This window comes from Mesoplodon mirus, assembly GCF_964341445.2.
Source record: "Mesoplodon mirus genome assembly, chromosome: 18".
NCBI classification, from domain to species: domain Eukaryota; kingdom Metazoa; phylum Chordata; class Mammalia; order Artiodactyla; family Ziphiidae; genus Mesoplodon; species Mesoplodon mirus.
Genome location: NC_138994.1, coordinates 4,654,779 through 4,669,345, shown reverse-complemented (window position 1 = coordinate 4,669,345; position 14,567 = coordinate 4,654,779). Strand labels below are relative to the sequence as shown.

General features: G+C 56.6%; 1 protein-coding gene across 1 annotated transcript; it reads right to left on the bottom strand.

The window, feature by feature from the left end:
- Positions 1-1,132: 1,132 nt before the first annotated feature.
- RAPGEFL1 (Rap guanine nucleotide exchange factor like 1) lies at positions 1,133-12,877 on the bottom strand. Its single transcript, XM_082604621.1, has 15 exons — positions 12,091-12,877; positions 9,201-9,276; positions 8,134-8,269; positions 7,812-7,909; positions 5,664-5,776; positions 5,247-5,414; positions 4,419-4,516; positions 4,199-4,321; positions 3,478-3,656; positions 3,311-3,401; positions 2,684-2,734; positions 2,253-2,340; positions 1,995-2,059; positions 1,559-1,613; positions 1,133-1,307 (listed from the first exon to the last, which is right to left on the bottom strand). Exons 1-15 carry the CDS (start codon positions 12,608-12,610, stop codon positions 1,183-1,185), a joined length of 1,986 nt encoding a protein of 661 aa, XP_082460747.1. The 5' UTR covers positions 12,611-12,877; the 3' UTR covers positions 1,133-1,182.
- Positions 12,878-14,567: the final 1,690 nt, after the last annotated feature.

The following is a 14,567-nucleotide window of genomic DNA, read 5'->3' as shown; positions in this document are numbered from 1 at the left end:
GGAGGCCCGTGATGCGAGACGGAGGGGAGACGGACAGGTAATAAAGGCGTCGCCAGAGCCCGGTTTTGCCTTTCCAGTCTCTGCCGTTTCCTTCCCCACGTTGGGGGGCTGCCTGCCCCAGGTACAGGGTTCCACCCCCCCCCAGCTCTGATGGGTAGGACCAAGGGGGAGTCAAGACAGGGAGGAGGATGACACCATGTGTTGGTATCCCACAGAAGAGCCAGAAGGGAGGTGACAACTCCCTGCTTAGCAGTGAGACACCCTAACAGCAGGAGTATGGACAGCGGGCACCCCAACCCTGACGCTGCCACACCTCACCCCACTGCAGTGCAGACGAACGGTCCAATAGGCAGCTTAGGCCAGTGTTTCCCTGAGCATCTTTTACCCTCTCATGGGAGCCCACCCAGGGACCTTTGGGAGGCCTGAGGGGGGGAAATCCTAAGGGCTGATGGGTAACCCTCCCGTCTGCCGCTTCTCCTTGCCCTCCCGAGCAGCTTCACCCACAAGCCTGGACATGCAGGGCAGCAGAGGAGCTGGGCAGGGAGTGGTGGGGCGGCGAAAGCACCCCCCACTGTCCCAGTGGCAGAGCAGACAAGGGTAGCACCAAACAGAAGGACCCCCTCCCCGGCACACATAACACCCTCCCTCAACTACTAGACGCACTCCTGCTCCTTCAGAGGGGGCGCACACACCCACACCCACACGCACGCACACACCCACACGGACACAAGGTAAATATAATATTCGGGGGTCCAGCTAGGGGGTCCCAGCGTGACCATGGAGAAGCCTGGCAGGCGGTGGAGAGGAAGGACACCAATCCCTCCCGTAACTCCACCCTGCGAGATGGGAAGGGGGGCAGCTTTCCTGCCTGCTTGGGAAGAGGAGGCTGGGAACCTGGGAACCGCATCTCCGGAACAGACCTCTGTGGGAGGGGCTGGGGAAGGAGCCCTTTGCCCACCTTCCCTGGGAGGGCAGGCACCAGCAGAGTGTGGTCTGGGCTTGAAGGAGCGAGGCGGAGAGGACTTCAGCAGGAGGAACAGGCTTATGAGTCCAGGGCTAAGTCCACCCAACTCTTTCCTGCTCCCGGGGACAGAGGTCAGCCGTGGGTTGGGACGTCGTGCAAAGTGCTTGAGGGCCAGGTGCCCGAGGACCCTGGTGAAAGGCCAGCCAGAACCTCCGTTCTTACTGACTATTGGCCTCCAGCTTGTAGGAGAGCTCGAAAAGGAGGTTCTGGTTGTCGATGACCTGGAACTGGCGCACGTAGGCCTTGGTCTGCAGGTGATGTGGGGAGGCCTCCATGTCAAGGCCTGGGGGTGTGAGGACAGGGAGGCAGTCAGGGTGCTGGCCACCCTTCTTCCTCTACACACATACCAGCCAGAGGAGAAGGTGTGGATTGGGACAGGTGTTGGGCAGGAGGGCCCCCAGGCAGGCCAGGGAGAGAATGGAGGAATGACCCATCTAAGGAAATAAACATTTGAGTGGGGACTTCTCCCAGGAACCCTCCCGGCTCAGTCAAAGCTCTACCTGCAACGCTCTCAAAACGCCGCGGGTTACTCACAAAGGGGCCGGCTCCGGTATTTGCGGACGGTCCTCACTTTTTCGGCCACTGAATGCTGGGAGATGACAAGGAATGAGTCCTGAAAAGGGCACAGAAAGATGCTCCCCCTTCTAACGCTCTCCCTCCTCCAATCTCCAACTCTCTTGGTTTAACTCCCTCCAGTCCCCAGCTCTGGAGGGTCTCTAAAGGACCAAAGAAGGGGTACAATAGGGTGCCAGGTGAGGGGAAGGCAGAGTTGCCCCCCCCCACCCCGAGCTGCCTGTCAGTCTTACCACCCGTGGGCAGGTTGTCACAGTGACACCCCCAGGGAGACAGGAGTCTGTCAGGCAAGCTGGGTGCCATGAGGAAGGCTGTCGCCTTTAGGGGGGATTCCAGGAGAGGGTGAGGATGCCAGCCCTCCCCCACTCATGGGACTGAGGTTGGCAGTGCCACTCACCAGCTTCTCAATGTTCACCAAACCATCTACAAGGGTCTTACTCCCCTCGTGCAGGAAAGTCAGGTCTAGGGATGGGGAGAGAAGCAAATGGGTAAGAGAGGAGGTCCAAAGGGCCTTTCCCCTCCCCCCGACCGCACTCCATCTGGGGGCACTCCTCTCTAGGTGGGCACACACAGAGCTGAGTTCAGAGGGGACGGAGGGTCAGAATGGGGCATGGAGGGTGTGGAGAGAAGAACGTAGCTTGGAAGTGACTCTTACCTTTGAGGATCAGAGGCACGAAAGGAATCACAGGGGGTTTCATCTTGGAGATCACTTCTCGGTAGCTTTTGTGGTTCCTGCAGGGGTCCTAGCATGCCACAGAAGAGGGATAAAGGGACAGACAGGCCCAGTGTACCCCAAAGTCATCCCCCACTCCCTCCCTCAGCCCCGGCCCTAGAAATATCTCCAATCAGATAGGGGTGTGTTTGGGCGTCTTGCTTGGGGCTCAACTGCTCTCCCCTCTCCCCCAGGGATAACAGAGCAGCAATCCTCCCATCTTCCCTCCCAGCGTGGTGGGCAAGGGCGGGCAGGGGTGGGGGGACACAGGCACTAAAAACCTTGAAAGGGAAGCTTGAGGTAAAAGGTTTATGGGCACAGAAATTCTCTGGGGTGCCAGTCCAGGGGCAGATACAAGAGCCAAACCCACTCACTGTCAGGTTCTCAAATTTGCGGAACAAGTTCTTGAATTTCCCTGGCAGCTTCTGCAGTTTGAAGGAAGAAGAGATGTCAGTCAGAGTCCGGAGCTCCTTGGGTTTCATGGGATCTCCTGACTAATCCCCAGGTGTTAGAGGGGGAAAGGGCCTGAGTGTCTCCCAGGGGGCTGGGAAGCTGGCCGGCGGGGAAGTAGAACCAGCCCTGGGCTGGGTCTGGGGAGCTTGAAGCGGCCCAGAGGAATGAGTTATTCTGGAGAAATGGAGGCCTCTGCAGCTGCACGTGCCACGTACAAGGCCTCACTGGGTGCTGTCTGAAATCCAAGAGCCAAGGCTGCGACCTGGCCGGGACTGACCTCTCTCACCCGACCCCCCACCCCCAGGGGAATCCGCCTCTACTAATCTGCCCTGGAACCGGGTCCCTCAGCCCTGCTGTGTGCCCCGGGGCTGTATCGGCCAGAAGAGGGCGCCTCCTTCCAATCGGCACAAAGGCTCCCCAGAGGCGAGCAGCGGTCCCGGGAGGCCGCTTTGGGGTGAGCCCGGGATGTCAAGGCTGAGGGTGGAGGCCAAGACCCCGAGGTGGGCCAGCACAGGTGGGAGGAGAGGAAAGGGAAGAGGTCTCATCACCTCCCAGGTGAGCCTCAGGCGGCTGACCGCGGCGTTGTCCAGCCCCATGACCAAGGCGTAGAAGGACAGCAGGTCCTGGTTCTGCTTGCAGCTGCGGGGGCAGGAGGCGGGGTCAGCGGGGGGGGGCGGCTGGCCGTGGCCTCCCCCTCCGCGGCCGCCGCACTCACATGGCCGCGATCTTGATGAACTTCTTGAGCAGCTGCGCGCGCTTGCCCGGGGCCTCGCAGAGCAGCACCTCGGTGGCCACCCAGTGCGTGACCTCGCTGCAGCGTTGCAGCAGCAGCTCCAGGTTGGCCGTTTCCCGGCGGCCGCGCTCCCCGTGGAACACGTAGTCCACGAACTCCAGCTGCACCCGCGGTGGCAGGAGGGGCCGCCAGGGCGTGGAGAGTGCGGGTGGGAAGAGGGCAGTCGAGGCGGTGAGCAGGGTAAGGCAGGAGGACGGGGGCGGGAGGGGTGGAAAATAGAAGAAAACCGGGACAGGACAGGATGCAACAGGGAGGGTGGAGAAAAGACAACCAACGTGAATAATGCTCTACCGTCTATTGAACACTTACCCGGCGCCAGGCGCCTGAACCATCTGATCGACATTACTGTCCTTACCTTATTTTCTAATAGTGAATATTTTACAAATTCTAACCGTGGGTCAGGTTCTGTGTAAGCAGCAATTGGATCCTGAACCACCCAGGGAGGGGGGCGGGTAAGGCAGGGTGTTTCCTCTCTCTTTGCTTTTTTTTTTTTTTTTTTAAGATAAAGGGAACAAAGGCTTAGAGAGGTTCTGGTGGCACATTGCCCCGGGGCATGCTGCAAGGGAGCGTTCCTAACCAGAACTTTCAGCCCAGAGGCTGCCTCCCTCCGGACCCTCAGCCCAGCTCCGGCCTCAATCCCCACCTCATGCACACAGCGGAACAGCTCCCAGTGGAAGGCAGTAAGGTGGTTGGCGACGTCCTCAGGCTCCCCTCGGTGGATCTCTGTGTCTCCAGGGGAGACCTGGATCTCCTCGGGGAGGGGCACCTGGTGGCAGGCAGGGACATGGGCTGGGCTTCTGAATTTCTGCTCCCGGCCCCTCTCAGCCCTCCCTCTCAGCCAAGGCTTGTGAAGGAGTTCTTACCAGGGCCTCATAGCTGTCTCGGGTACAGGCAAACAGGTGGCTGTTGATGCCCAGCGTGGTGAAGACACAGTCTTCCGTCGGCTGGAGAAGGACCTTCTCTGCAGGAGAACGAGCTGCCTTGCCTCAGCCCCGGCCCCTGTACCCTCACACAACCCAGCCACCACCGCTGTCCCCTCCAGAAACTCCTAATCCTGCCCAGACATGTTCTAGACTAACAGGACTCACTCATATCATCACCAGTTTATGCCATATTTATCTGACATTTTTCAAAAAATGAGTTCTCTTGCATTTATAACCTCCTTTTGGCTCCCAACCTTCTTTATAGCTCTTCTCTTAGTCTATCATCCCTGTGACACTGGGAAAGCAGGAATTTTTTTTTCTGAATTAGAGGAAAATAAGGCTATGACTACATTGCAGGGCTTTTGCCTTCCTACCGGGAAGACACCCTGTGTCTTTGGCCTCAAAAACGTAGCATCCTTAGATGCTCGTGGAAGTTAAAGGACAAGATCCCAATGTGAGTAAGAGGCAAGCACCCAGAGCAGCATCCAAGTGTCCTGGACCACTGCTTCCCCAACTTTAACGTGCATAGGAATCACCCGGGGATCTTGTTAAAACGCACATTCTGATTCTGCAGGTCTGGAGTGGGGTCTGAGATACTGCATTTTTAGCAAGCTCCCAGGTGATGCTCATGTGTCTGGTCCCAGGACCACACTTGGAGTAGCAGCCAGGGCCTAGAATTCAGTCTTTACTCCTGCCCCAAGGCACTGGGCTTGTGAGTTTCTTTTCTTGTGCGCCCCGATCCCCAGCCCAGCTCCTTCCGACCCTCACCTCCTGAGGAGGCCACAGCTACCAGGATGAGGGAATCCTCACGCCCCGCAGGCTCCTCTGAGTACTGCAATTTCTCCGTCACAGAGCCCAGAATGTCCTGCACAGATGCTGAGAGGCGGCTGCGTATGGTCACGTAGGAGTGGTCAGGCATATAGACCCGGCAGAAGACTGGATAGAGACCGGGAGGTGGATTTTCACCAGTGGGCAGAACAGCAGCATCAGCACAGTTCCCTCCTGGGCACCTCTGTTCCCCACCCCACCCCACCCTGAAATTGGTTGGCCTCTGAAAAATATGCTGTGCCGAGGACCGGTTCTATGACACAGGGAGACTCCACAGAGGGTGCCCGAGATCCGGAGACCCCTCAGGGCCCCTGGAGCCACTAAGGAAGCCCTGCCCCTCCTACGGTCCACACTCACTCTCATCGGAGCCCCGGAAGGCCACGCGGGTCTGCAGACAGGAGTCTATCCGACGGAAGTGGCGGAAGAGTGGCTTCACCTGCTTGCTGGGCAGCTGGCTCTCGTCCGGGATCCTGGTGTGGACACAGCTGGGCATCAGGAAGTCCTGCCAGGCATACTGCATGCAAGGCAGGCAACATCCATCGGGGATATCAGAACTGGTCAAGGATGCCCCGGCATCAGGTTCAGAGAGTGGTGAAGGGGGTAAGAAGAGAGGACAATGGCCAGCATGGGACAACTGTCTGAATGACCCAAATCAAATGCCACCTCTTCCGTGAATTCTTCTCTATCCATCCCACCCACCAGGAGAGGTCACCATTTTGTCTTAATAGCTGTAGGACATTGGGCTAATGTCTTATCTCTTTTACAAGATTGAGAGCTGACTGGATTTTATTTTCATCCTACAGGTCTAGCACACTGCCTGGCACATGGTAGGTGTAGGTCATCAGCTGTTTGCTGAATTTTGCCAACAAGAACTTCACAGTCTGGGGGACTTCCCCAGTGGTGCAGTGATTAAGCATCCGTCTGCCAGTGCAGGGAACACGGTTCAAGCCCTGGTCCGGGAAGATCTCACATGCCACAGAGCAACTAAGCCTGTGCTCCACAACTACTGAGGCTGCACTCTAGAGCCTACGAGCCACAACTGCTGAGCCCGTGTGCCACAACTACTGAAGCCCGTGCGCCTAGAGCCTGTGCTCTGCAACAAGAGAAGCCACTGCAATGAGAGGCTCATGCACCTCAACAAAGAGCAGCCCCCGCTCGCTGCAACTAGAGAAAGCCCGCGCGCAGCAATGAAGACCCAACGCGGCCAAAAATAAAATAAATTAAAAAAAAAAAAGAACTTCACAGTCTGGGAGGGAGACAGACGTGCATACAGCTACATCTAACACGAGGCAGGAGGTGTTAGGCGATATAATAAAGGTACGAGAAGAGTTACGTTGGTATGGGGGAGGGACAGCTACTGCTAAAAGATGCCTTCACTATTTGACCTGGACCTTGAAGGACAACAGGAAGAGAAGGGGGTGGGAGGAGGGCACGCTGGGGTGAACCACATAAGTGACAGCAGGAAGTTGGGAACACAAAGGTGTTCATGGAATGGTGGGGCGTATAGGGAGTGTCACGGGTGAAGGGGGTTGTGGGAGATGAGATGGGAAGGATGACCAGGAGGCAGAAAGAGAGAGTCTAGGATGTTGCAACTTTATCTTGTAGGCAATGGGGGGCTGTGGATATTTTTGGAACAGAAGCACAATGTTGTCAAGTTTGAAAGCTCTCTCTGGGGTCAGCGTAAGAAAGACGCAAAACCATAAGCTGAAGCCCTGGATGGGAGGCTGTGGCGATAATCCAGGTGAGAGATAATGACGCCTAAATGAGGGTTATGATGGTGGGATGGAGCAGAGAGAAGCTGAAAGGGCTGAAAAGATGGAGGGATGGATGCAGTAGTGTCCTGAAGCCAGCTCACATTGGTTCATGAAAGCAGATGGTTAAATTTTGGGGAGTTTTGCCAACTGGTTTTAAACATAGCCATTCAAAAATTAATTATACATATATATGTAAACTTACATATATATAAAATATATAATTATATATAAACATATATATATATATATGTTTTATAAACTTACAGCCAAATTATTAGCCAAAAAGTAGTTTCCTAGTTGTTTCACTACCTTTTACTCTTATCTATGCTCTTCAGGTTAATAAACAAATCCAAACGTCTGTTGGATTTATATGGTGAAGATAGTACCTAATGGCCTGCTACGGCACATCTGTTCCCAACTTCACATTCAGTGATGTCATACTGGTAGCTTGGAATCAACCACAGTGAGAGAATTTACACCATGGGAATCAGCAAAAGCTATAAACCAGGGCTCTTTTTCCTGAAGAGCTGATTGTTCAATATTTATCAGTACACCATTGGATTGACAAATAAGCGGATGGGAGAATGGACCCCAAAAATGACTGGGGACAGTGCTTTGTGCTACTCTCCAGTAAGAGAAAGGGAATGAAATAAAAGCATCTTGGAGCCCAAAGGCCACAGGCACCCAGCCCTGTAATAGAGGAACAAGGGGGATTTCTTTCCTGTCCCCTCCCCCAACCTATTCCCCTCACTTTAGCTCCACTGTTTCCACAAGCTGGTGCAGCCTCAGTGTGTCCTCTCGCAGGTCCTGGTAAAGGGACTCATCCTTCATAATCAGCAGGTACAGATCCTGCAGAGATGAGGAGAGAGAAGGTGAGGGCAGGGGTCTCAAGCATCACTCTCTGCAAGGGCGGGGCACGGTCTCCATGCCTTCGAGCACAGAAGAACCGTACATGCTAAGGCTCACTGGCATCATTTCCTTCCAGGTACCCAGCTTGAGAAGTATGGTTCCTTCAAAGGGGCCCCCTTCCAGAGCAAACAGCCTGCTCACCCACCTTCTCATCCCAGGCCCACCTTGATGATGCGGCCAGCCCCCTCTTCCTCCTGCAGCAGCCCCTGGTAGGTGTCCAAGAAATGAAGGAGCATGGCTAGACAGGCCTGCTTCCGGCCAAGCCCCTCGGGGCCCTCCATGCCTCCTGCCCAAACAAAGCTGACCCCTAAGTTAAGAAAAAGCCCCGGGCAGGCAGACCTGAGGACGCGGGGAAGGGGTATGGAAGCCAATGGGAGGCAAGGCTACCCCTAAAAATTCTCTAGGTTTGGGGCCATGGAGAAAGGGGCTCCAAGGGCCCTTGGAACCAAGACCACCTCATGCCCCAGCCCAGGTTTTTGCCAGAGTAGGTAGGGATGGCACTCACTTGACCACATCCAGCTCCTGCCCCTGCCTGTTTGAATTTCACCTGAGAAAATTCACTAGAAGCTACTCTGCCTGGACCCACCCAACCCCTGATCAGCCCACAGCCTGGAGCTTACAGCAGGCTGATAAAGGCCAATGGTGCTAACCACAAGCCTGACCATACTTCAGTGTAAGGCCTGGTGTTTCTAAGAGAGCCTATGATATTCTACTCACTGGTCTGACGTTTACAATTAGGTCCTAGAATAACTTGGTGAGAGGCCCTACGAACAGCCCAGCCAGTGGCTTGTCTCTAGTAGACCCTACTGAAGCACGGCCATGACCTGATGTTTACATCAGACCCTGTAATAACTCACTGGGCAACCAGATGTTTAGAGCAATAATTCAGTGGGGAGAGAGGCACTCTTCATAGAGTAATAACACCTTACATCTATACAGGGCTCTGCAGTCTCCAGAGCACTCCCACATCTGCTGTCAGAATGGTCTCCACAGCAGCCCCATAGAGAGGCAGGGCAGGTGCTATTTACCCCCATTTTACAGAAGAGGAAACTGAGGCCCCAGGAGGTTAGGTGAGCTGCCCAAGTTCACACAGCTGGTGAGTGAAAAACCTGGAATTGAAACCCAGGTGTGTTTTCTAGGGAAGAGCTTAGACCCTCACATCACATGTCGGGTGAGGGGGGGTGGCTCCCTCCTGACCTCCCCTTTTGCAAACTCCACAAAAGGATATTACTGGTGTAGCTCCTGCAGAAACTTCTCCGTGGGAAGGAAGAGAGAATGGGTGAGGACGATGTCATCCAGCAGGATATCTGTAGAGAGCAATTGCCACCACTGATGTCGGGAGGGCACTTCCAGGACCCAAGTTGACACTCACCGCCCCCTCTCTTGCCTCCGAGGGCAAATTCTCTTTAGCCAGGCTGGAGCCCCAGCCACCTGCCCAGTCACGCTCTGCACACACACATGCGCACACACACACACATGTGAAGGTTCTGGGCAGCCCCTGCGGGAGTGGGGTTGCCAGCTGCCAAGGCGGCTGGAGAGAAGGAGGGGGCGTGCTTGCATGGCCACGCCCACTTCTCTCCAATGTGTGTGGGAAGCTGGTCAGTTAAGACACCAAGCTTGAGATCTGCCTGAAAAAAAGAGGAAGAGGTAGCCCCCAGAAGTGTCTCTAGACAAAGAGAGCTTTTAAGCACAGAGGTTAGGGTCAGCGTGTGTGTGTGTGTGTGTGTGTGTGTGTGTGTGTGTGTGTGTGTGTTCCTCCGCCCCTCCTCACTCCCTACCTAACAGATTTGAGTTCCAACTAGGCAGGTGAGAACCAGCCCCATTCAAAGGGAGAGGGAGCAACTGCCATCTCTTTGATCCCAAAGCCTTTAAATAGAAAGCCTGTGTCCTCCGGATGCCCAGGGATGGAAGAGTTAATGATGGAAGGGTGGAGGGGAGTGGTTCCTTACACCACCCTTTCCCCCTCCACACCCCCATCTGGGCCTGGCTCAGCCAGTCAGCCAGGTACAAGGTCGCCCTGACTTGCAGCCAGCCCTGGGGTGGGGCAGGGCAGCCTGGCACACACAGACAGGCAGGGTTCGGGGAGGGAGCCAGGTGTCCTCACCAGGACAGGTTAGGGCCAGGTCCCCAGGTACTGTCCCAGGGCAAAACCAAGGCTTCTGATGGCCCCCGGCTCACCATCCCCTGGCCTCCAAGTCCAGCCATGAAGGTGGAGCCGGAGAATGAACACAAGATCCCCTACTTCAACTACTTCATTTCACAAATGAGAAACTGAGGCCCAGAGCTGGGAGGGACCTGCCTGGAGCTGGAGGAAGAACCCAGACTCCTGAGTCTTTGTTCTTTTCTCACCATGCCTGAGGTGAGCAGAGCGTCAGAGTGCAGTGGGCAGGTGGGGCTGCTTCGCCGTTTGAGAGCCTTTGGTTAGTTTGGGGTACCTTCTGTAAGCCCCCTCCTCCCACACGCCCTGGGAGGGAACCGAGATGGCTTAAGAACATTGGTTATATTGGAGAATATCAGAGTGGCAGGTTAAGCTGATTCTCATTCACTCTGGGACTGCTTTGGGGTTCCCCAAAGCAGTTAATCTGGGGATCCAGCCTGCCAGTCCAGATAATACGGTGACAAGCAGTTCAAGAGTCCTTCCCCGGGGGAGACTGAGCAGCGTCTGTGGCACCAGGCCCCCGCCCCTGCGGAAGGGGAAAGACAGTTTTTCCCTTTTCCTCTCTGCCCAGTTTTTAAAGTGAGTCTGAGCCCCCCAGCCCTGACCCTCAGCTCCAGGGATGGGGACGAGGAATAGGGATGCCCAAAATCTTTCCTCTACTCTTTATCTCACAGGAGAGCTAAACAGAGCAAAGGAAGAGGAACGTGGGGGCAGAGTGGGGGAGATGCTGCTATGGGGGCTACAGTTTGGCGTCTGTCTCTTCCAAGGCAGGCTCTGGTCCAATGTACAGCCTCCCCAGGGAATGTGTCATAGAGACATAGGGTGTGTGGTGTAGGCGGGAAGTTATGGTTAAGAGAGCTGTGTGTGTCTGATATTTTTCTAATTAAATCCAAAAGGTGTCAGCTCCCCAGGGCAACTACAACCTGAGCCAAGGAGAGTAGCTGGGTGTTGAGAAAAATCTAGGGGAGTGGAGCCCCATTCCACACACCTGGGTTAGGACTCCCTGCAAAGGTCTGGGAGTAAAGCATGAAACCCCATCTTTAGGCCCTCAACCAGGGCTCCCAATCCTCAGACCCTGCTGGGCTTAGTGAAATGCCGAGAGCTAGCCCTAAAGACCCTCCGGTCTTCTACCTCAGCCACTAACCAGCAATCTGAGGCCTCAGTTTCCTCAGAATCCCCTTAGTAGGGGTGCTGGTGGGGAGTGGCAAAATAGCATCATCATTCAGGGAATAAGCCTCTCAGGGTGCGGTTATTTTTTAAAGAGGCCATGTGCTGAGGCCTGCCACCGGAAGGGTGGGAGTCAGAGAGGTTCAGACCCCCCGGGATGCTGCAGGGCCCTGATGTCGGCCCAGCTACCTCTCCCCCAACAAATATCTTCTGAGTCAGCCCCCAACTAGAATACCTCCCTCCCCCCAAGCTGCTAAGGACAATGCATCCCTTTGCCGGAGCCCAAAAGGCAGCTTGGGCCGTGTGCCTGTCTGGCACTGCCCCACTGAGTGGGCCAGCCCTCTGCTCTGGGGCTTCTAAATGGAATCGGGGACTCCTGGAAGGTCTTGTGGGGCTTGGCCACCTCTAGGGGGCTGCACTGACTGGTCTGGGCAGCTTCCATCTTAGTGTATCAGGCCTTAATTTTGGGCCACAGAAGGAGGTAGTCAGCATCAGGGACCCATGAGGGTCTAGATGAAATGTCCAGGTGAGAGGAAGGGTGGCTTAAGGAGAGAAAGGGGTCAGCTTCTTCTGCAGCCGTGGATGAGGCTGCTATAGGGAGGAAGGTGGCACTGCCACTTCTCTGCTGCAGAAAGGTCTGTTCCTCCCATAGGCCCCCAGCTGACCACTCAACCCCCCCGCCCCCGCCACGCCGAGGCTCGGCATAGGGCAACCCCCACCCACCGTCCAAGGGCAAAGGAAGAGGAACCAGGTGGCAACCCCCTACTCCGGGATGGATGAGCCAGCCACCCCTTACCTGAGGCGGCGCTGTCCCTGGTGGCCCCTCCGGCCAGCCGCTCCAGAACCCGGTTCAGAAGATGCTCCGGCCGCTCGGGGGCGCCCAGGGGGGCCCAGGGGGGGGAAGTCAGAGGCTCGCCCGGGGACAGCTCGTCTGAGGAGTATGAGGAAGGGGAGCGCAGGGGACCCCCTCCCCCGAGAGGCCCGGGCCCCGGCACCTCCTCCAGCTGCAGCCAACAGGGCCCCCCGCTGCCGAGATCCTCCGCGACCCCCGCCGGCTCTCCTCCGTCCTCCTCTGGGGGCGGCTCCAGACCCGGCTCGGCGAGGGGCTCCCGGAGGAAAGCTGGGAGCAGTAGACGAGACACGCTCTGACGCCGCTGCAGCGGCCGCGGTCCCCCAGCTAGACCGCCGCCCCCGCCAGGTCCCCCACCCCCTCCAGGCCCGCCGCAGCTCCCCGGACCCCCGCCGGGACCTCCCGCCACCGTTCGCCCCGCCAGCTGCGACGTCTGCTTCTTCAGAAATTTCTCCAGCGGCTTCATGCCCCCCCCCCGCCCCTCTGTTCGGGGCCGCCGGGGGACCCAGGTGTCCCAGGCACAGGCGGGGGGGTGGGGACACGGTGCTCAGAGCCGGAGGGTCAGAGCGGAGGGCCGTGCCAGGCGCCGGACTGGGGGCCAGAGGTGCCCGAGGTGCCCTGGCCGGAGTCCAGTGGCCAGGGACCGGGGGAGGTGCCAGAGGGAAGGAGTGCCCGCTCTTAGTGGCCCCCCATGCTGGCCGCAGCGCACGCGGCCCGAAGGGTGGTTAGGCTGCGGGGCCGGTGCCCAAGGCTCTGCGCTCCTGGGCCGGGCTGCGGCGGCGGAGGCAGCGGGCGGAGCGCAAGGCTGAGAGGACGCAGCGGCGGCGGCGGCGGCGGCGGCGGCTGCGCTCCCGGCCCGGAGGAAGGTGGCAGAACTGAGACCGCGCCCCCTCCTCCAGTCCCCGCCCAGTCCCCTCCCCTACCCTAGATGGACCCGCCCCCTGGGCCGCGCCAGGCTTCAACTTGGGGCTGACCGCGAGGAAAGCAGTAAGGGCTGACTGGCTGGCATTGGGTTCAGAGCAGACGCAGACATTAAGGACAAGGGTGAGGGAGTAATTTACCAATGGAGAGGGGGTTCCTGGCTCGAGGCTTACGAGGACTCTTGGTATCATTGCAAAGAACCAGGCTGAACCTTGACTCACCTACCTGTATTCAGGTGAGGCCTACAAAAATTGCTGATTGGGTGTCCGTCAGTCTCGATCTCGACTGTGTGCTCTGCTGCCATACTCACTGGAATATGTGGTCTTTACCTTGCTTCTGTAAGAAGGGATGGGAAGGCCTCGGGTGGATTGGCATTGGAACTGGGGGCGGTACCTACCTGCCCTTTCTGGTAGGGCACCATAGGTGGTGAGGGCCTGGCCTATGAGAGGCAGGTACTGGCAGGCAGGTAGGAGCCAGGCAGGGAGCAGCAGGTTGTGGCAGGTCTAATTAGGGTGAAGAGAAGAGATGGTAGGCAGGTGGAGGAGGAGACCAGGGGCACAAGGGCACCTGAGCCTACTGGCAGCAGGAGAAAGCAGAGCCCTGGAGATGGGTGACAAGCTCTAGAACTGCCAACCAACAGCATCAGGCATAGAGAGCCCCTCCAGAGGTGACATAACCATGGAGTGGGGAAAGTGGTACCGAATTTGCACTCCAAATAATCCTTATTCTGATCCTATGCCCAGAGCATTCTGTCCCTAAGGGCACACTGTCCCAGGAGGAGGGGTGTATAGAGACACACGCAGTGTAAGCACATCAAGGTTAAGGTAACAGGGTGGGAGAGTGGCACCAGGCAACAGATGGGTCGAGGCTCCTTGGACAATGCCCCACCTCTGTTTGCCGTGCACGGACCAGGCAGGGACAGGAATGCTAAAGGCTGGGAGTCGTGGTAGAACTGAATAGGGTGTGTACTGCACATGTGCCAGTGTGTGTGCTTATCTGGTCCTACGTGTACAAGAGCGTGTGTTCACAGAAATAAAGCTTTGCACACCCATCTGTTTGTGGATTTGCAAAAAGGAACAGGAAAAAAAAAGAGAGAGCACAGTTTTGGCCAAGAAGCTAGAATAAAGATCAAAGTATCAGTTTCCTGGACCCACTTTATTGGATACCCTAATATCCCTGGGGTTAAGAGGGGAAACTGGCTGGAGTGGCTTGGAGCTCCCCAGGCATTTTATGAACCAAGTAAGAAGAGGGGAGGGCTCCACTCCCAGCACATGCCACAGTTACCAGATTAAACTGGTTGCCTTGGTAACGTCCTCTCTGGGCAGGATTTGGGATTGTCGGCTAGGAAGGGGGAAGAATTGGGCAGTGTGGAGGGTGTAGGGGCTGCAAATAAAAGGGTCAAAGAGACTTCTGGAAACTGGAATGTGGGGAAACAGGACCTCAGCACCCTCCAACTACTCAAGGATGTCAGGCATAGACTAAGTTCAAGACCTTGAATCAGA

Bases quoted from the DNA above. Each gene is read 5' to 3' on its own strand.
- RAPGEFL1 (XM_082604621.1), bottom strand. From the start codon at position 12,610: ATGAAGCCGCTGGAGAAATTTCTGAAGAAGCAGACGTCGCAGCTGGCG. The intron at 5,415-5,663 runs GTGAGTGTGGAC...GTCTCTATCCAG, and splicing joins CTTCCGGGGCTCCGATGAGA to TCTTCTGCCGGGTCTATATG. The intron at 4,517-5,246 runs GTGAGGGTCGGA...GTTCTCCTGCAG, and splicing joins AGCTGTGGCCTCCTCAGGAG to AGAAGGTCCTTCTCCAGCCG.